At 43.3% G+C, this 21613-nt stretch overlaps 1 protein-coding gene across 1 annotated transcript; it reads right to left on the reverse strand.

Moving 5' to 3' along the window:
- Nucleotides 1-9504: 9504 nt before the first annotated feature.
- ALAS1 (5'-aminolevulinate synthase 1) lies at nucleotides 9505-21366 on the reverse strand. Its single transcript, XM_080995495.1, has 11 exons — nucleotides 21211-21366; nucleotides 19581-19804; nucleotides 17403-17618; nucleotides 16396-16548; nucleotides 16073-16295; nucleotides 15414-15598; nucleotides 13892-14071; nucleotides 13632-13796; nucleotides 12358-12626; nucleotides 11530-11692; nucleotides 9505-9805 (listed from the first exon to the last, which is right to left on the reverse strand). Exons 2-11 carry the CDS (start codon nucleotides 19777-19779, stop codon nucleotides 9645-9647), a joined length of 1914 nt encoding a protein of 637 aa, XP_080851621.1. The 5' UTR covers nucleotides 19780-19804; nucleotides 21211-21366; the 3' UTR covers nucleotides 9505-9644.
- Nucleotides 21367-21613: the final 247 nt, after the last annotated feature.

Genomic DNA, 21613 nt, shown 5'->3' on the forward strand with positions numbered 1-21613 from the left:
CCGGGAGTCGTCAGAAGTTGGTGCTTCTGGGAGCAGCTCAGCGATGTCTTCACCTGTGACTCATCTCTGAGTAAGCAGGAAAAGGCTCGTGAACTCGAGGGTGGGACATGGGGAAAGGGAGGGAGGCAGTCACAGAAGAAGATCAAGGGGGAAATAAGGCGGCAATTGCAGGTGCCTCAGTGGCTTTTGCCGGGGGTGGTTGCTTCCTAAAATAAATGGGGCTGCCTGCCAGGAAAGTTGTGCACTGAAAGCTTCAAAACTGAATTTAAGAAACTGCTCCATAGCCAACTCACCAGGAATCAGCGCAGCAACACTGCAGCCATGACACATGGATGCAGAAGCAGCCCACCGTGTTGTGACAATCTGGGTATCCTGACACACCCCACCATGATTCATTGCATGGTACAGGTCTGGGAAACAGTTCAGCCCCACCAGGGGAACTGGGAGGGGGGGCAACACTCACCTTTTGCTTCTCTGGGGGGAAAGGTCAACTCAGGGGGTAAAACAGATGGAGTCCCTGAGATTGGGCCCACATTGCATACACTTCCAAACCGCTTACTGGCCACTCAGCCACAGCAACCGCTAGCAGTTGCACCCACCATAGGGCATTTGGCACCCTCCTAAGACACCAGGAGAACAGAAGAGGCAGGAGGAATTCTAGCTTGATGGAGCAACCTGTGTTTTACATGAATCCAGGGAACAACCCCATACTAGAAAATGGGGTGGGGAGCCTCGCACACCTGAACCAATGTGAAGTATCAGAAAGAACATGAATGAAAGCAGTTGTTGAATCATAGCTCAGTGACAGAGTGTAAGCTTTTCATTCACAAGGTCTTAGGTTCAACCCATAGCACATCCAATGAAGAAAAGCAGCACTGGGAAAGATTCCCTTCCTGAGCCCCCAAGAAGCAGCCACCAGTTACAGTAGAGGGACAATACTGGGTTAATATTAGAGCAGTTCAAAGGCTCCTGCAAGGACTTTTGTTTCAGCTGCTCAAAATGAAAAGTATCAATGGTCTTGACTTGAGAGTCCTAAATATTGTGATTCTGCAGCACCACCTGCTGACGTGTCATGTCACAGCCCTTTATAAATTATGGAACATTTTGTTATACTGTAATTTTATATCGGGGTCAGTTACTTTTGACAGGACTGCTCTGAAGACAGTTGCCCTTATTTCAGGACAGTCATCTTACGGTAAATGTGAACTTCGGCATGCAGGGACGCTGGTGGCGCTGTGGGTTGAACCACAGAGCCTAGGGCTTGCCGATCAGAAGGTCGGCGGTTCGAATCCCCGTGACAGAGTGAGCTCCCGTTGTTCAGTCCCTGCTCCTGTCAACCTAGCAGTTCGAAAGCATGTCAAAGTGCAAGTAGATAAATAGGTACCGCTCCGGCAGGAAGGTAAACAGCGTTTCCGTGCGCTGCTCTGGTTCGCCAGAAGCAGCTTAATCATGCTGGCCACATGACCCGGAAACTGTACACTGACTCCCTTGGCCAGTAAAGCGAGATGAGTGTGCAACCCCAGAGTCATCCACGACTGGACCTAACGGTCAGGGGTCCCTTTAGCTTTAGCTTTACATTGACTGTTTCCACACGGGTAACCACATGTTAGCCTGTGGTAGCAAAAATAACAGCAACAACTAGGTTTTTGTGCACCTTAAAGGCTAACAAATTCATTAAGGTAGAAGCTTTCGCATGCCATAGTCCACATCGTCGGTTTAAGGCTCTTGTGGGCCAGATCATTTTATCAGAAATAAATTGTCGCAAAAACACAATGTAGAAGTATTGGTCATTTGCTTGGTATAGTTATACTCCATTCTCTCTCACGAAAGCTGTGAGAAGTATTTTATCCTCACAATGGACCCTGTGAGGTGGCTTATGTTGAGTGGTAGTAACTTGTCCAACTTGCTGAGCAGAAATTTGAACCTTAGTTTCCCCTGCATCCACATCTCAGCACTTCAACCACTGTGCCACTCTGCTTTAATAAGGCTGTAATGAACCTTAGGCCTCTCTGCATATCAGCAGTGTGGAAATGGAAGCTTAGGAATGTGCTCTGCCTTTCCCCACTTTACACAGGCTGGCTGCAGGAAACTCTGGTGTAGCCATGGCAACACAATTGCTATGCAAATTATTAAGTTTTCCTCAGCCATGAGTAAAAGGGCAATTATGCTTCTCCATAGTTTACTAAAATGAATAATAATCCTGTGTTTTGCAAGAAAACGTTTCTTTTTTCTTTGCAGAGACAAATAAATAGACAAAGGCAAAGAAATGCAAGGACAGTGTACCTTGTTATCAGTTTCCCACAAGGGCTGACCACAGGGAGGTGTAGACCTTCAGTTTAGGGAGTTTCTCCAAAGCGCTTATGCCTCGGGAATTTGGGCAACCCTTCCCTTAAGCACTTAGTATTTGCCTTGTTGAGAATAAATAGACAATTTGGGGAAAATAACTAACAAGCTGCTTTGTGGAACAGCTTACTCCAGTATTGTTTTATAAGCAATGAGCAGCCTTATGCCCAGCATTGCTTAGGTATTTTAAGAAACAAACAAAATCAGTGCAGTTTAGAAAGTTTCAGTCCAGTATCTTGATTCACAATACAGTGGTACCTCTGGTTACATACTTAATTCGTTCCGGAGGTCCGTTCTTAACCTGAAACTGTTCTTAACCTGAAGCACCACTTTAGCTAATGGGGCCTCCTGCTGCTGCTGCGCCACCGCCGCACGATTTCTGTTCTCATCCTGAAGCAAAGTTCTTAACCCGAGGTACTATTTCTGGGTTAGCAGAGTCTGTAACCTGAAGCGTATGTAACCTGAGGTACCACTGTGGTGTCCAATTGTACCCCAAAATAGATGAAAATCTGCTTCTTGAGCTCAGGAACTATCACACAGAATCTGGTTAAGATATCTTAAGAGGTGTCTAAATGCATAAAGAACAGGGGGGAAATGACTTTCTGAATAGTCCTGCTTTCCTTCTCATCCCTCTGATGAAACAACTGCAGCCAGGTGACTTATAGTCAAAAGACAGCTGTATTTGTTCGGCTGCAGCCCATGGGGACTAGTAGGGTGCAAGGCAGAGAAACCAACAGTAGGTGGAGCCAGAGTCATTGAGAGGCAGAGCCAACTAATTCTACCTTTATCCCATCATCTTCCTTGCTGAGTTCTGCAAGGACAGGAGGACTGAGATTAAGGAGAATGAGAAAGCTCACAGCCAGAGGCCAATGGGTTTTAAGTAAGAAGAGGTGAGATTGGCAAAGGGCAGACTGAGGTTGCTGGGGCAGTGTCCTGTTCACCTTAAATGTATGTCAAATGACGAAACATGTGTGCCAAATAAAGTGATGGAAATGGCTTGATGTGTTGGGAAAAGGCTGCAAAAGTGTGCTAGTCTGGTTGTTACACTGCAGTTCATTTTTTCTAATATATTTTGTTGGGGTACAGTATTTGCTCAATGTGCAAGAGAGAGAATAACATTGTCGGTTCTTGTTTTTTTAACAACGTTCTGTAGAAATTGTATGCGTTACGCATGATGCTTGTGCTTTTAAGTTTTGTGAACTTTAAAAATATTTTTTATTTTGGCAAAAGCTGTGAAGAAAAGAAGCAGTAAAATAGAAGAGTGGTTTCTTGATAAATCAAACTATCTGAATGACCACTAGGGGCATTTTCATTTATGAAATGGAGCAACAAATTATGGGGCGGACACAGATCCTGGGGACCCCCTTTCAGACTGCAAATTTTGTTCCCAGTTCATCAGCCCTATGTCAAAAATAATACATCTGTAGCTTGAGGCAGCTATGCATAACATCCAGGCTCTCGTGTAAACACAGTTGTTTATTTTATTTATTTATATTTATATATTTATGTGTGTGTGTGCGTGTTTTGTATATCAGATAAGTGACTTGCAGGAACAGCCTCATCAGTGTAATAATATTCCAAACATTTGCACGTTTCAAATATGTAATGAAGAGAGAAGCTCACTTCTTACAACATAGTGTTGCAGTCTTCCTCAATGCACCTACATGGTTAATAAGCATGACTAACTTAGGGCCACATTTACACCAGACATTTAAAGCAGTATGATACCACTTTGAACAGTCATGGTTGCCCTCAAAGAATTCTGGGAGCTGTAGTTTGTTTGGAGTGTTGAGAGTTGTTAGGAGACCCCGATTCCCCTCACACAACTACATTTTCCAGAGCTGCCTGGGAAGAGGGATTGTTGAACCCCTCTGGTTGAAATGGGAATGGTTTCATCACTATCTTAAAAAAATTATAAACACGTCACTTGTCCCTGGGACAGTAGGGGTTATAAATCAAATAAATGGCTAACTAATATTCTGAGTCAATTTGAAAGGGCTAATTGGCAGAAGGAAAGAATGGCATCATGTTCCTTGTAACTGATTGGAGTACAACTAAAATAACATTACAGAGCATCACTTAAACCCTGATTTCAACAACAGTCTTCTTTCCCTGATTATTCCTGGGGGTGCTCAGCCACCTCCCAACCAATTTTGAGGAGGGCTGTAGCCCCTTCTTGCAGCCTTCAACTTCTATATGAACATCATTGCATGGTAACAAGAAGCCCAAGGAAGGCCGGCCTAAGACATTATGCTGCCTGAGGCAAAAGGCAAGATTCTCTCCTTATTCCATGTATAGAAGTTGACAAGACTGCAGCTGAATGTTACTCTGGCACAGGTTATGGGCAGCACCTCCATCATACCTGAGTTCAGCAGACTAGTTTATGGCACATAACATCCCATTCTGCTCTAAGTTGCTCAGCATCTGCTGCCTGCGATGGCTGTGCCATTTGACCTAATGATAGGGTCAACCCTGAGTCAAGCAAGATCGTAAGTGGGAACATACGCTAGGCTGGCCAATGTGATGCATTTCTGATTTTATTATTTTATTGGTGGTGTTGCCCAACCAAGGGATAACAGAAAGTTTTGGGCTCATGCAGCCCTCCCCAGAACAGCCACCTAGTAGTAGCAGCAGCAGAGTGTGAGAGAGCAGGTGCTTCCTTCCCCTTTCTTTTCTCCTCAGTTGTCATCTAGGGGTGGAGTGTGGGCAGTTTCTGTCCTCTGTCCATGCTGAAGCAGAAGCGGAGTGGAAGGAGAAAAACAAAATATTTTTGAGAGAAAATGTGGGTTGGGTGGGTGAAGAGACCAGAAAGGAGTGAGACTCTTCATGCTTTTAAAGCAGTTTAGGAGTGAGAGGATCACTTGATATGTGGGCAGTCAGTGCCGCCTGAGGAGAAAATGAGAAACCCATGAAGAGCACGGCCGGCTCTACTATTAGGCAGAGTGAGATGGCAGCAGATGCTGAGGAGTGGAGGAACTGTGTGCCACATGATCTGCCCCTAAGTGAGACTGCTGGGCAGTGGAGGATGCTGCCCATTGCCAGTGTTGAAGTAAGACTCATGTGACAGTCTGGTTGGCTTTGATATCTGAAATGTGGAGGATGCCTTGGGCCAGCCCTGCTGAAGACCATGGCAGCTGTCCAGATTCCAGGCCCTCTCCTGAAGAGAAGCAGCTTCTGGTGCTACTATGACAGAAAGATGAGGGAGGGCAAGAGTGGCAATGGGGTCAGAGTTGTCATCTGCCATTCCCATCTTTGTTTGACTGTTCTGAACAAGAACACACAAACAAAAAATATTATTATTATTATTATTATTATTATTATTATTGCAGCTGTGAGATGCAGATTCCATTGTAATCTGCAATGTAGGTTTCAGTGCCTTATCTAGTAATGAGGAACGACAAGTGATTTGTGTTCTGGAACCTATCAATTTCCAATGCAGAGTACCACATGTTAGGAAAGCAACAGCAGGGCAAAAAACCAGGCTTCTAATTTCTACCTTCATCCGCCTGATTATATAGCGAACACAAATCTAAACTGTTTTAGCTGCTCTTTTCTTTTTCATCAGAAGAGAAGTTTAAAGAGTGCAGGACTGAAGAAATATTTCCACAAAGGAAGTTGCAGGTCCGCAAAACACGCTCCCTCAGTTCCCCTCTTCCCACAAAGCTTGACACTGGCAGGAGGAGGTTAAGTTGAGACTGTAGTTTCACCAGGGAGAAAAGGCGATGGAAGAAGATTGGAAGAAATTCAAAGACTACTTACAGAAATATTGCAAAATTAAGGAATGTTAGAGGGATGTTGGATTGAAAATAAGTGGTTTCCAGCTGTACAGGATAAAATTATAAGACAGACTAAGATTAAAGATCAGGATTAAAGAAGTTTAAGGAAACGGAAATTTGGTACTTAAGAGGTAAAATTTTAATGCTATATTACATCAAGATTAAAGATTAGGAGTAAATAAGTTAAAGGAAAGGGAAATTTGGTACTTAAGAGGTAAATTTTTAATGCTATATTACACTAAGAATAAAGATTGGGGTTAAAAAAGTGGAAAAGAAATTGCTGGAGGAACAATTTGGACTGGAATACAAAAGAGGGAGGTATGAGGAAGTCCAGAAAATAAGTAAATTTAAAAAAGGGAAATGAAAAAGTGATATTGTTTTTAATTGTTCTGTTTCTTTTTTTGTTGTTGTTTTTTGTTTTTTGTTTTTGTTTTCTTTTTTTGGAATTTGTATTGTGTATTTGTGTATTTCTTTTTTATGTTTTTTCTGTTCAACTTTTTATTGAAACTTTAATAAAAATTATTTTTTAAAAAAATAAGTTGAGACTGTAGTTTCTTTTGTTAACAGGAAAATATGGCTCATGCTGTCAATACATACACTCGGGCGTGTGCCCCCGGGGTGGGTGTTACCTGGTTTCCTAAGTTCAGCGTTTGCCAGAATAGTATTCTTAGGGGTCCTATCCAGAACCCTCAGTGGTCAGGCCAAAACATTGTTCAGTTTCTCTACCACCTCCAATAAACCAATAGGGACCAGTGTTTGCAGTACTCTGAAATATAAGATACTGCACACAAACCTACTCTGGGGCCTTGTTGATGTGGTCTTTTTTGCCTTTAGTGTACTGAGCTGCAGAGCAACACAGCTGAAGAGGGTCCTCTCTATGCCATCGACAAGACCACATGCTTGAAATCAGCATGGTTTCCAAACTGGATTCAGGAGTGCCTTTAGCAGGGCTGGCCCGAGACATTTTTCTGCCTGAGATGGAACGGCAAATGGTTGCCCCTCACCTTTTCCCCCAAGCAAGGTGCATAGTACCCAAAGCTGACCAAGTTACTTTGATGCTTGAATTAGAAAAATACCACAAGCATCTCGCCTAGGAAGTAAGAATAAAGCAATACGTTAAAGCACTACTAATGTGCAGGCCTTTCATGACACCCAAAACGGGCTGCCTCACTAATGGCAGGGCTCCAGTTACAGATAGGTAGCCGTGTTGGTCTGCCATAGTCAAAATAAAAAAAATCCTTCCAGTAGCACCTTTAAGACCAACTAAGTTAGTTCTTGGTATGAGCTTTCGTGTGCAAGCACACTTCTTCAGATAATGGCAGGGCTGTCGCTGGCCTTTCACCATTGATGTCTGGGGTCAGACATATTGCCAAATTATATTTCGTAAGCACAGAGAAAACTGAATGCAAGAAAGGAGCACAGGTGTCCTTTGGCCTGCTATTTATCACTCACATTTCGTGACTGGAGGGCACAATGGCCCTCAGACAAGCTGCCTCACAGGATCACTATAAAGCTCAAAGAATGCTTATTTCTGAGCTCACTGGAAAGTTGGCATTAGAAATGTGACCATCTTCCCTCAGAACACAGAAGCTTAATTTCTCACAGGATTTTCCTTTTTCCAAGGCAAAACACAAAAGGTTAAAATAACATCTGGTTTATTGGATTCAGACCAATCCGCCCGGGTTTAATAAAACAGCTGCTAGCATCTTTTTTGACTTGAATTCAAATATGTGCGGGGGGGGGGAGGAATATGAGTCCTAATAGTTGCTAACCAGTATCCACCCTCCACTTAGGAATTTGTTTTGGGAATGCAGATAATGAAAGACTCTGAATGGTTTGTTGGTAAGTACATTTGAAAACTTGAGCTGTTGAAGCAGTCATGGAGCTGGGAAATTAGCCAAGCAATGGATAATAGGGTTTATAGTCTGACTATAATCTTATCCAGTTTCTCAAAAGAACACCTGGGGAAATAAAGGTGGGGGCAGAGAGAGAGGAGGAGGGGGCTGTGGGTGCCAGCTCCACCTGCATGTCCCCACTGATTCCACCCCCCAACCCTTGAGCACTGGGTCAAATATATGCATGGATTAGTAGACGATGTGTGGTTGGAATGTTTTTTCCTACTAAATAGATTTGACACACCCTTTACTAATTCCTTTTCACCTACTGTTATGCAATTTTTAGTTATTCAAACATACCAAATCCTTAGCTATGTCTCTATTGGCTTGAAAGGGATTTGTGTGTTCATAACTCTTACCTCCAGTAATTTGAGAGTGCTGTTTGCTTCTCTCAGTCCACTAGAGACCATTGCCTTTATTTGAAACAGGAAGTGAAGAGTCATTCTGAACATAGTATGTGGAGTTGCACTTCTCCCCTACTCCTTTCTCAAGGTCCGATTACTTTGGAAACTTTTTTTTGTAAATAATCATACCTATGTGTGTGTGTGGTGTGTGTGTGTGTGTGTGTGTGTGTGAGAGAGAGAGAGAGAGAGAGAGAGAGAGAGAGAGAGAGAGAGAGAGAACACAATCATCCAAGTTTCTCTGACTTATCCCACTGTCTCTCTTATACTTTGAGGAAAGTCCTCACAGAATTTATGACTCACTTAATTCATGCATTTGACAACCCCAACATCCTCACTTTTATATAGATGCTGGTATGTGCACACCTATGTAAAATCTAGCAAATTTTTTTTCAGCTGAGACAACATCTGTTTGGGGGAGGCTGAAGTACTAGATATAAAATTACTAAAAGCTGCAGGAAAACCTTGCTCATCAAGGCCCCGGTACCTTTGTGCATGGAAAGCGGTTTCATCCTATCCCCTCTACTCCTGGGTGTCTATACATTATTTCTTCCCCAAATCCATTTTTGGAGTTCTGGGACTTGAAAACTGTCTGGGGACAAACTCCACTAGCCCTGATAAAATTTCCTCTCCACCCCAAGTGATATTACACGTGTGCTATGTCTTTCTGCATTTACTCCCCGCCCCCCATCTGCATTTCTTCCTGAGCAATTACTGGTTAAAGTCTTTCATTTTAGGTAGATGCATGGCACTGGAGAACAAGTATGCAACCTACTGATTCCCCAACACCCCAAAAATTCTTAAACTTGCATAAAGGATAACATCTCTTTCCTATTGGCTTTTAGATTTCTTGGTATTAGAGGGCCTGGCACAGGCAGAAAGAATACCCAGGTTCAGAACCTCGCCAGCTTAGTAACATTTAGGCTAGTCCGTTAAGGCAATTTGTTAGCACAATTGAAAGACTAGATGAGTTATTCATTAACAGGACCGCAGCTTGTTTCTACTGCTATCTGAACATGCTATTTGTTATATCTGCAATGATTATAATTGGAGGATGAGAAAAGAAAACACCACCATAAAATACAGAACTAGTATACACCATCTGAAAATTTATTTTCAGGAATTCTGTTCTTAAGCTACGGAATAAAATGCATGTCATATGCAGGAAAGAGGCTACAGTGAACATTTGAACACTAGACAACTAGACATAGATAGGACTATAGTTTGCTTTATGCAGTCGCTGACACAAGTTTGCTCATTCCACTGAAGTAGGATCTTTCCCTTTCACTCATTACTTCAAAGTGAAGGGGTCGCCTGCAGAAGTTGCATTCAGCAGAGGAGTGTGGCTTCAGCTCCAGGCCAACTTCCTTCCAAGTAGCTAACAGATTCTCTGCAAGAGAAGAAGGAAACTCTGGTAATTGCAGAGACAAAGCAAACACTCTTGCTAATCCATAGCATGAAGACACAGAACAACTAATACAAGGTTCATCCTTATTAGCTTTCTTTAACACAGTAGCCTTGAATTTTAAAACACTAATGACCCCGTTATGTTCAAAGGTTTCATGGCCCTTTGCCTGTTACAGGTTTACTAGGAGAAACAATCTCAATTCTGCTAGACAATATTCCCTTTTGGAGGAAGCCTCCAAAACCCTACACAAATCTGAAGTGGAGTCTCTAAAATGGTTGGATGGAGCCTTGTATGCCTCCTTCCAGCAACTCCTGCAGCCAAGCTGGTGCCAAACATATTGCTCAACTTTCCTTTGGATCACATCAGTGAGGCCGAGAGGGGGTTTTGTCATCTGGGCAGTCCAGGACCTCCATACACACTGCCCAGGCTTGCACCACGAAGAGATCATTTCAGTTTGACTTCACTCCCAGAGATGAACTCCATTGTCTCTTGAGACAGATGGATGCCAACAACTGTTTAGTAAGCTTGTGTGTGTTAGGACAGAGATAGCAGATTTACTGGCACTAACCCAGTACTTGAGACGCGGGTGGCGCTGTGGGTTAAACCACAGAGCCTAGGACTTGCCGATCAGAAGATCGGCGGTTCGAATCCCCACGATGGGGTGAGCTCCTATTGCTCGGTCCCTGCTCCTGCCAACCTAGCAGTTCGAAAGCATGTCAAAGTGCAAGTAGATAAATAGGTACTGCTCCAGCGGGAAGGTAAACAGCATTTCCGTGCACTGCTCTGGTTCGCCAGAAGCGGCTTAGTCATGCTGGCCACATGACCCGGAAGCTGTACGCCGGCTGCCTTGGCCAATAAAGCGAGATGAGCACCACAACCCCAGATTCGGCTACGACTGGACCTAATGGTCAGGGGTCCTTTTACCTTTAACCCAGTACTGTGTTACTGGCACAGTGCTATGGAGTCTACAGGTACTCATGGCTTTCTTTAAAGAAGCAAGAAAGCTGCACATAGCACAGCTGCAGTTTGCCTGTTGGAGACTCATGCAATTTAATAGGCAAGGACTCAGCTAGGGTGAGGATCTGTTGATGTACCATGTTTAGCCTTATCATTTGACATAATTATTAAAGAAATATCCAGCTGTACAAACAAGTGGAACTAAGCCAGCACAGTGCTTCCTTGATACAGAAACTTTTGGAGAGCAATCTAACTCGATCACAAAGAAACCTTACGGGTCTCAAATTCGGTTTTATATATTGCACTGTCTAAGTTTATGTACATTTTAGGAAGTGGTACTTGCAGTCACCCATCCTGCTTCTCGTGTTTATGACAGTTCAACCTTAGGGACAAAGCACATTTTTTCTGTAGGGGCAAACCTATTTGAGCATTAATTACTTAGGGGATTCCAGTTACATGTGGGGGTACTGCAGGGCCATGCTCCACATAAAAGCCTCCCCATGCAGGGTTCAAAGTCACATGGGGGAGTCTGAGTGTAGAGTGGGCTCCTAGCTTCAGCCTTCAACCTTAATGAGAATAAGGGGTGTTGTGGATACGACAGCCCTACTCTCTGCCACGCATGATTGGAATTGTGCTAGTAGTAAGTGCCCAAATAGTTCTTTAGCACTACAGATTTATCAGGTTTTCATTGTAAATGTTAGAAAAGTGTTATGAAATGTTGCTGTGCTTTTATGTCTTTGTTCACTCACCAATAAAATAGTTCATCATTTGTGGTGTATGATGTGGGGTAGGGGCAATACGTAGCAGCTCTTCCCCACGTGGCACAGTGGGGTAGTTTATCGCTTGGACGTAGATGCTATGCTGGCTCATCATTTTGTCACAGATCTCAGTATTTTTAGCAGCATCTGAAACCTGAGGCAGAAAGATTATTTCTAGACATGTTTCCAAGACTGTTAAAATACATTATTTGCACCACCAAGGACCAAGTAGGTGTTCCCATGACCAGACTCCAAAAGTTATAGTTACAAAGACCTGTACTTAGACACTGCCAGTTGCATGAACTATTAACCAGTAAGATACAAGCTAAAACTAGGAGGCAAGTGCTTTGGGGTGGGGTGGAAGCGGAAAAGGCAGGGAGAACGAAGCACATGTGTGTGGTCCAAGGCCAGTGATATACTCCTGTACACTTCTCTTGTGGTGGAGACCTCAGGGTATCCCCATCCCGGGTTCCTTCAACAGACCATGTGGGCTTCATAACAATCTCTTCCCTAATCAATGTCAGATTGCTGTATTCTGTGGGTCCTGGGCCGGAAAGCAAAGAAATGCAGGTTGCCATCAATCTCCTACTCCCTCAATCTGTTTTATGCATAAATTTAAACTGAAACAGTGGGGCGGGGGGGGGGATTGCTGAAGTCATAACCATTAGGATGCCTCTTGGGGAATTGGGGAAGATGCCATATTCTACAGAGTTCAACAAGAAAGAATGTAAATGCATACAGACTTAATTATGAAATTTCTGTGGGGCATAAAAGAACAATGGAGTTTTTATGTACTGGATTAAATCCTTAAATATTTACCCTGATAGGAATGATGTGACTGGGACAGTGCACTACAGGGAAGCCAGTATCCATCAGCATCTGTCTCATGAGTTTAACATTGCGTTGATGTTGGCGGCGAAGGACTTGCCCCTCTGCACTTTTGAGGATTCTCACAGACTCGAGAGCGCCAGCTAAGAGCATGGGGGGCAGGGACGTTGTAAAAATAAAGCCAGCAGCATAGGAACGGACAGTGTCTATCAGAGAACTTGTACTGGCCACGTAACCCCCTACACAGCCAAAAGCTTTGCCTGCAGGAAAAACAAGCAAAAGGTTATTTTATCCTTGGCGTACAGTTCTTTTGATACCAAACCACTAATTTTGGTAAAAAGCAGATGTTTAACAAGCAATGTAGTATTTTGATCCCTCTTCTACAGAAGAGAGCTGTTTTAAGTCTTCATGCAACAGAGTAAGGTGGTATGTTCAATGCAGAACTACCACCCCAGTTTTAAATAAGCTGCTTAAAGGTGTGCGCACACAAACACATGTATACAGGGAAACTGCATAAAGAAAACCCCTGACCACATCTGAAAAGGCAGACATGAAGCCTTCTTTGGGGAATCAGTACATTTTGACATCACATGGTGACACTTAAAAACAACTGTCAAACAGGTTTCAGTGGCAGGAGCAGTTTTCTAACTGGCCCACCAAGAGGGCTTCTAGGACCAAAAAATTAGGAAAGATTAGTACAATATTCAGTCCTCTCTACTAGTTTTGCTACTTTGTGTTAACAGCATTTTCACAGTGTCTTATTATCTACAGAGAAAGCATATATTTCACTTGCATAATAAGAGCAAGCAGTCTGGGGTGGGTACAACTTTGCAGTTGTTATGTAATACCAACTGCCAATTCATAGTTCCTTAAAATTTATGGAGGTAAAGTGCTTCCACTGGTACATTGTTTTCATTGCAGCTTTTGAAATTACAATAAGCGATAGCCTTAACTGGTAAAACTTGTTGCTACGACATAGATTTACTACTTCTGTTCCTACCAAATCTCCTTACACAACTCCCATGTCAGGTTTCAGGATTAAGAACGTTCTACTTTACAGAGTTAAGTTCAAGGTAAGGATAGGAGGACTCTGTAAAACAACTAACATTTTCACATACACTGATTTAATGCAGGAATGGAGGACCTACCACAAATACAAATTATCCTTGCAAATGGAATTACAAGGGTATGATCATTCTGTTTTATGACTCATTCTTAGTCACTCTTACTCAAAATTAGAATGAACAGCACCAGTGTGCACATACCCAGCGTTCCAGAGATGATATCCATTTTATTCATGACCCCATCTCTGTCTCCAATGCCTCCACCATGAGTTCCATACAGCCCAACGGCATGTACTTCATCTACAAAGGTGATTGCCCCATGTTCATGAGCCACATCACAAAGCTCTTCCAACGGGCAGACTGCACCTAAAACAAGGTAATAGTAATATATCAAGTTCTTGCATTTCAGAACCCATGTCTTCCCAGTTTTCAGGACCTGGAGCATGATATAGCAAGCATACCATCCATTGAGTGAACAGTTTCAAATGCAACAATTTTGGGAGTCGATGGATCTGATTTTTTCAACAGTTCTCGGAGATGGCCAACATCGTTATGGCGAAAAATGTGCTTTGGCACTCTGCTGTTTCGAATCCCCTGAATCATAGAAGCGTGGTTTCCTGCATCCGAGTAAATTTCACAACCTGAGGAGGGAAAGAGGGAGAGGCCAGTCAAATACCACATGGCAGCTTGATCATCTGTAACTGGATAGGATTAGGACAACTCACTAATCCAGCTAGAGAAAGATCAGATTATCCCAACCTGAATGTAAAGAAACCTAGAGCAATAAGATTCTTGTGGGAACCTGTCAAACAAGCTACTGTATCTGGGGGAAAGGAGGCAGCGGGTTCAAACCTTGAACCCAGATATTTTGCAAGTCACCTCAATTTTCAAATTCTGTTCTCGGAATTTTCCTGGCAACTATTGCTCAAATCCAGAATTGTTAGGAGAACCCCATTCTATGATTCTGGAAGGGAAGCAACATCACTGAACAAGGTAGTCTTTTAAGCAGGAAATCTAGTGAGTGAGCAGGGCAGGAATGATCCAGTGTTGCCTCGGTACTGCTGTGGCCACACATTATATAGGAAGTGTCATTAGAGACCCAGAACATAAGGAAAATATGTAAAGAAACAAAAAACCAAGTGGTACCTTCAAATTCAGCTACCGTACATTTAACTTGAGCAAGTTTCAACAAGTTGGCTGAAACTGCGCAAGTTAAATCCAAGCCTGGTGGAGAGGTTAAAAGTTATGTTTTTGCTGGGTCTGCTTGGGGTTACCCAGTGCGTAAAGAGCTTTTAAGCTCCCTATCTTGCCCGCGGGGGGAAATGCGTGCTTAGCGCACCAGCTTTGGGATTTCTGCACACGATCTTGTGGGGCCCATCCAAGTTCCTGCAAGATCTCATATGAGCATCCCTAGCCTCCCAGAGCCAGTGTGCCAAGCGGGATGTGCCCAGCAAGCTCTTTTTGCACTGGGCCACTTGGGACTACCTGGCATAAAAAGAACTTCTATGTTTTCTGCTTTTACTTGGGAGGCAAAGCCTGCCCAGTGCACAGGCTATGGGAGTATGGGGGATTCTCTCTCCTCCTCACCTGCTAGCTGCTGGGGCAGCTCCAAGGGTTTGGGTATAAGCAATTTTCATGTATACAAGGAATCCTTGGAACAAAACCCTGCACGCTATGCGCTCGTACTGTACTTGCATTTTGTCTTCACACATCTAGTTTGTTTGTTTTTCAGTTCAAAGCTTTTGATACAATTTCCATGAGGTGGCAAAAACCATTAACATGCACTTAACCTGGCTGGATTGATAAAACTGCTAGCCACGTTCAATTCCAAGCTAGTTTAAATGTTTGTATTGAATTAATCTGGGGCAATCTTGGTGCAATTTGGTGTTTTACAGTATTTGAAATGAATGTACCATGGAATATATATATTTTTTAGCAATTCCTTCAAGGTACAGTAGAACAGTATATTCATGTTAGATTTACCTGGCAACATTTTGGCTAGTGTGAAGAGTGTTGAATCATTTGCTACAAAGCAAGAAGAGAACAACAGAGCAGCATCTTTTCCATGGAGATCAGCCAATTCTTTCTCAAGATCAACATGGAATTTACTGGTTCCTGATATATTCCTGGTGCCTCCTGCTCCCGCACCATGCTGTTTCAGTGTTTCCCTGTGAGGAAGGTTCCAACAGGGTCATTAAACACAACTTGAAGCAATCTCACATTTGCAAATAAGTTGCATTCCCATTCATGTAGGGGAGTTTTAAATAGTTGGCCTGAGTGATAAATCCAAGCACAAACTAGGATAATTTTGGGGGGAATCTCATAGGTTAACAGCTTGAGATTTTTTAAAAAAACATTCTTCATTATAAGCAAACTACTTGTGGTAATTAGAGGAGAAGCATTCTGTATTAAGAAATACAGTGGAACTCCATTTAATCTTTTAAAACCAGTTTGGTGTCATGTGGAAATATGATACAAGTGGGTGGATCATTGCAAAGAAAAGACAGTGACAAAAGGTCCCCTAATAACTAAAGAGGACCTATAACTTAATAATTTGCTTGTACCAACAATGGTGTTGGGTAGGCTTCTAAAAGACACAATGTAATTAGCCAACATTTTACTGTCAATTAAAAACCACTTACATAACAGCTCCACAAACTCTAGGATGACGACTCATCCCAAGATAATCATTGCTGCACCAGACAGACACCTCTTTCTTGCTGCTATGGGATTCTGAATAGTCATCTGCCATGGGAAAAACCTGGGCTCTTCGGTTCACAGTTTTGAACACACGGTATGTATGATCTTTTCTTTTCTCATCAATTTTTTTCTCAAAGAACTGATCATACTGGAAAGTAGAAACAGCTAGAAGAGGAAGGCATTAGCACATGTAAGCAGCTAGAACAACCAACAAAGTTTATACAAGCTTTTGATTTCCATCAAGTTAAACAAGACTGTGCCTCACATTTCGGTAAGTTCTCCTGAAGCAGATGAGACACCCTTTCTGGTCTCTGTTTCAACATCATATCTTGGAATTTCTTCAACAAGCCATCATTTGGATTTCCCCCATCCATCTTAGTGTTTACCGCAACAGTACTTTCTGGTGTTTTGGCAAATTCTACATAGCAAGGTGGCATAAGAAAATTAAAGTAGTGATTGGACAGCTCAAATTAAATTTCATGTGTAAACAATGCAGTTGTTTTAAAAAAATGTTACTGTAACTGAATGAAGTAGTATATTTAATGATTACAAGTACTTTTTTTCTTCAGAATAAGTCCTGGCAGTGCTGGGTATTCACATAGGGGATAACTGTTTCTCAGCCCTCTACCATTCATTTCATGATAGGTATCTTCCCAGTTTTATGTGTGTTAGTTATTTTCAAACTCAGGACTATCCCACATTTCCCCCCAAAAATCCAACCAATAAAACACAGCTGCATGAATCTACTCTAGTTAACTAGACAACAAAAGTTTATAGTTATACATGAACAACTGCTTAGCACTACACTGGTGTCCACTTGCTTTCTTCCTTGTATTGTGGCCTATTCAAAGTCCAAGTCACTGAGAATCAATTAGTGTTTCCCTAAAAGTAGCCATGCTTTCAGAGCAGAGGCAAGTGAAAGTCTGTTATTTTACAGTGCATTTAAAGCAGCATGTGAATTAACTGTCCCAAAGTGTTTTCCTCTATTTCATAACTGTACTTACAGGAAACACCACCATTAGAAAGAGAGATCTTTGGCTCAGACAGGTTTCAGAACTATGATCATTATTATTACACCAACAACTAACTGTAAATAAAGCAGATAGAAAAACCCAAGCCAATGGATGTGCAACATGTGGATTCTGCAAGAGCTACACAATTTAAAGAGCTTGAGAAACTTGGACTAAACTTTGTTCAGTTTTGTCTCCTCTCTTTAAAATCTACCTAGCACGATTAGAACCAAATTTTATTAAACCTCCAAAGAGGTGATACCTTTTCTTACTGCTTGCATTTCTTCCACATCCTCCTGGAGTTCCAGGCTAGCTTTGCGGAAAACACTGCTGTTCCCTTCGTTCATCTGAGCTGCCAAGAATGGGCATTTAGTCACAGTGGCTTGGCTAGCACTCTGGCTAGCGGCAGGTGGGTGGCTCAATGGAAGTTGGGATCTGCTTATGTATCGTTGGGCCACATCTGGTGAATTTTTGGCCTCTTGAATAAAAGAATAAAGTGTTTAGTATGCAACAAAGGTATCTGAGGTACTCATTTTGATAGGGGTGCTAGTTGTATGTGTCTTAAAATATATTTTATGTGTAATACCTTAAATATTATCCAGATACTGTAAGGATTGAAAACATTTTCATTCAGAAGCGCTGTTTAACTAACCAAACTAAAAAAATACTACACTCTCCCCCCTGCCCAGCAACATATCAAACTATACTCAGAAAACTAAAGGGGAACACTAAAACTAAAAGGGAACACTATACTCAGAGGGGAACACTAAAAAACGGACCAGTATTGTGCAAAGAAGAAATGGATGAATCGTTACATCAGTCCCATTATTAGTTTTGACATACAGTATATTTGAACACACAACAGTTTTCTTTCATTAATGAGAAGTCTGCTTTTGTAGAATCATTTTAAAAATCAGGGCTATGCCTCACAATAACAGTGTGTAACATATAGTTTTAACTGACAAGTGTTCAAGAGAACCAGCAGCACACTCTTATGTACATTTACTTAAAAGGAAATCCAACTGAATCCATGGGATTTACTTCTAAGTTACAGTAAATAGGATAAAAGCCTTAGACTGCAGTCCTATGCACACTTTGAAGGGTTGTACACCTCATTTAATTAAGTGGGATTTTCTTCTAATGAAAAACATAGATTTGTGCAGTTAGTATTTCCTAAGTTCTTGCTTCCTGAAGTTTCTCCTGCCAGGCTCTTGCCTTTAGTTAGCACTTCCTGATGCAGTGATGAAAACATATTTCAACAGCATATAGAAAGCCTGTGATTAAAGATATTTTAAGCAACAAAAGCAAAGTTCAAAAAAGGCAAAACTGTGGTGCCAGGTCATTTGCCATTTAAGATGCCCCTAAATCAGGAATGAGGAACCTGAGGCTCAGGGGCAAATGCAGCCTCGCAAGCCTATCTGGCCCCTGAATCTCTTTGCAAACCACACCCCGTGACCAGCCACACTAGCCATTCTCCTCACCGGTCCCACTTCATACACTACTGCATGGCTGGAATGTGAACTTTGATAATGCCTTTTGCTTGCCTAGACAGTGTGTGTGTGTGTGTGTGTGTGTGTGTGTAAACTAGGGTACTGTTCAAAGGTAACATTTCCATTTGTTGCTTTGCCCAGTTCTGTCTCTGCCCCCCCCCCCCCCACTGCTGGCATGTGGGCCCTGGAAGGTTGCCCTGCAAAAGCTTCATCAGTGTCATCCACCGTATGCAATAATTTTTATACTGTTCTTCACCCTAGTTCTTAGATTGTACAGAGAGCGAGTTACAATATACTTTGGCCTCTGTAACTGGGAAAAGGACGTTCAAAGTTCAGTCAGCCTACCACTTTCTCAAAAGTGAACTTGGCTAACATCATATTGCCTTGAAATAATAAACCATTTACAAACATACTGCCAATAAAAAGTTAATTTTAAAATGTAATGCATCACTTCTATTATAATCACTATGGGCAAGATCCCATATCAAGGAGAGTTGGCACTGTTGTGCAAGCTATTTGCTACTCATGCAGAAGTAGTATAACAGTATAAAACAAGATATCACAGGTTAATTCTGTTTGACATTTCTATTGCCCTAAGCTGCCCACTCACTGGATTTGGCCATTGCACTACATTAAGAATGTCCCCCCACCTTCCCCAATTGTATGGCTGTTGCACTCACAGGCTGCCATTACTAGATCTCACCCTAAGTTTCAGAGTACTGTAGAATAAATTAAATTGCTGAACAAACAAGCAGGCAATTCTAGGAGGTTTAACTATCAGTATTTTGCAAAAACTCTTGTGGATGAATAAGATCAGGCCAATGGTATTGCAACTCCATTGGATTTCAGAAGTATGCTCACTGCTGTATTTCAATTTAGTAAGGACAACATTTCAAGAAAGTTTCAAGTTATGCAGTATTAAATAGCAAAATCGCAAAGTTGAGCCTTACTCTCACTAGTAGAAGTGGTTTCTTCAGTTTGCTGACAGTGAGCAGATGAAGTACTCAGGGCACGTGAAGCAGGCTTAGTTGCAACTTCCATCATTTTAGGGCAGTTTTGGGCATAGAAAAGAAGGGATTTGCCAGCCTTTTGCAGGAAAGCCTGGGATACCCTTGACAGGAATGGGCAGCGGCGAACAACAGCTTCCATTTTTCAAGAGTTTTCAAAAGTCTTGCTGAAAATAACAAAACAATGTAGTTTAACATCATACAAAGATGCAAGAGAGACAAGCCTGTATACAAGACTTCTTCAAGAACTACTGGGGTCACTTCACATATGACAAACATATAGATGACCAGCATACATAGGTTAGTGACTTTTGGATGTGCTTGCAGCTTTTAGATGCACACAAGATTGTAACATATTATGATCTACACACACAGTTGCAGGTTCAGTCCTACAAAGGACACCCCTCCAGTTCAAGATGTTTACAATGCATGAAGCAACCTTTAAGCAAAAGCAAACAACAGAAAACAAAAACATAGCGCCACCAAAGATTAAATAGCTGCACATGCATTGAGCTACAGGCCAAAATACCCGAACCACTGGCATAGTAATTCAGCAGTGGATAATTTCACATATGACCCCTTGACTGACAAAACAAGGAAAGAAAAACTGGGAGGATAGGCAGTCCAAGGAATCTTGACTCACCAGTTCCAGAAGGGTAGCCTACCGATCTGTTGCAACGTTGCGTGCAAAGAGTCTTGCAGCATGTTAAAACTTACAAAGACTTATTGCGGCATAGCACATTGTGGACTACAGCCAGCCTTGAGTGCTTGCCCAAAATGACAGATAACGCTAGATGCCAGTATTTGGACAGGCAATATTTCATGGGTTCAGTGAAGCGAGCTTTAGCCCACCTAAGAATATGCCACAATAAACTCGCCAACCTGCAAGACCTCGCCCCACCCCGCCAACACTTCTGTTTGCAAGGCGTTTAAAAACCAGGAAAATTTATTGGTGTGAGTGAGGGACGTTTGTGGAGAGGACGCGGAACTTATCGGAAACCCCCATCCAAGTCTCCTAAGACAACTGACACGGGCAGATCTAGGGAGGCTCCATCCCCGAGGGCTGAACGAGGTCGCCCCAACCCGGCCACTTCTTCCTCCTCTTCTCGGATTCTTTTGCGGGGGACCGAAGTGAAGACTCCGCTGTGGCCGATCGAAAGCCTGCCAGTGAAGGAGGGCCGTGTCTCCCCTGGCGCACGGTGGAAACGAAGCGAGGGGCACAGAGGGATCGGGGCGAGGAGGAGGAGGAGGAGGAGGAGGAGGACCACCCCCCTCTTTCCCTCTCCCCTCCCTCTCCCTCCCGGCCCCTTTCGCCCAGGGGCAGCTTTGTAGGGGGAGGAGAAGCCCCTCCGCATCTCGCCCAGACTCGGCGGCCAAGGGCGCCCCGAGCGGCCACCCGCTTCCCCTGCCCCGGACAGCTCCGTCCATCCGAGGCCGGACAAGGTCAGGAGCGAAGAAGTGCCGGCTGGGCCGCCGCCGCCTCGGACACGAGCAAGCGAGGGCTAAGCGCCGCTTTCGAAGGAAACCGGGCCTCCCTCCCTCCCTCCCTCCCTCCCCCCCACCGGTCCCTTACCCGTCAATTAGCGTCCCTCCAACCCTCGCCTTCCAGCTCTTTCCGCTCAGTGTCAACCCAGCTCCGGCCGCCGCCGCCTATATAGTCGAAAGCAAAGGGGCACCACCGCGCACGCGCACCCGAAGACGCCTCTCCCGCGGCAATCCCCCCTCCCGCCGCCGCCGCCACAAGAGCCCTGCCGCCGCGCATGCGCCGGGATTGGCAACTCGCCCTCCTCGCGAGGGGGCGTAGTCTGTCCCTCAGCCGCTTAAATCCTCGTCGCGCTCGTCTGTTCCTTTCCTGGGTTTATTTGCGGGGAGGGAGAGAGTCGAGATGGTTATGTGTCTCCCGGCTGCGGCTGCGGAGAAGTGCCTTGTTTTAATTGCATAGAATCACAGAACTCGAAAGGACCATCTCTCTCACC

The sequence above is a fragment of the Podarcis pityusensis genome, assembly GCF_964106645.2.
Source record: "Podarcis pityusensis genome assembly, chromosome: 2".
In the NCBI taxonomy this organism is placed as follows: domain Eukaryota; kingdom Metazoa; phylum Chordata; class Lepidosauria; order Squamata; family Lacertidae; genus Podarcis; species Podarcis pityusensis.

Bases quoted from the DNA above. Each gene is read 5' to 3' on its own strand.
- ALAS1 (XM_080995495.1), bottom strand. From the start codon at position 19,779: ATGGAAGCTGTTGTTCGCCGCTGCCCATTCCTGTCAAGGGTATCCCAG. The intron at 13,797-13,891 runs GTATGCTTGCTA...ACCTTGTTTTAG, and splicing joins AACTGTTCACTCAATGGATG to GTGCAGTCTGCCCGTTGGAA. The intron at 11,693-12,357 runs GTAAATATTTAA...TTTCTGCCTCAG, and splicing joins GTCACATCATTCCTATCAGG to GTTTCAGATGCTGCTAAAAA.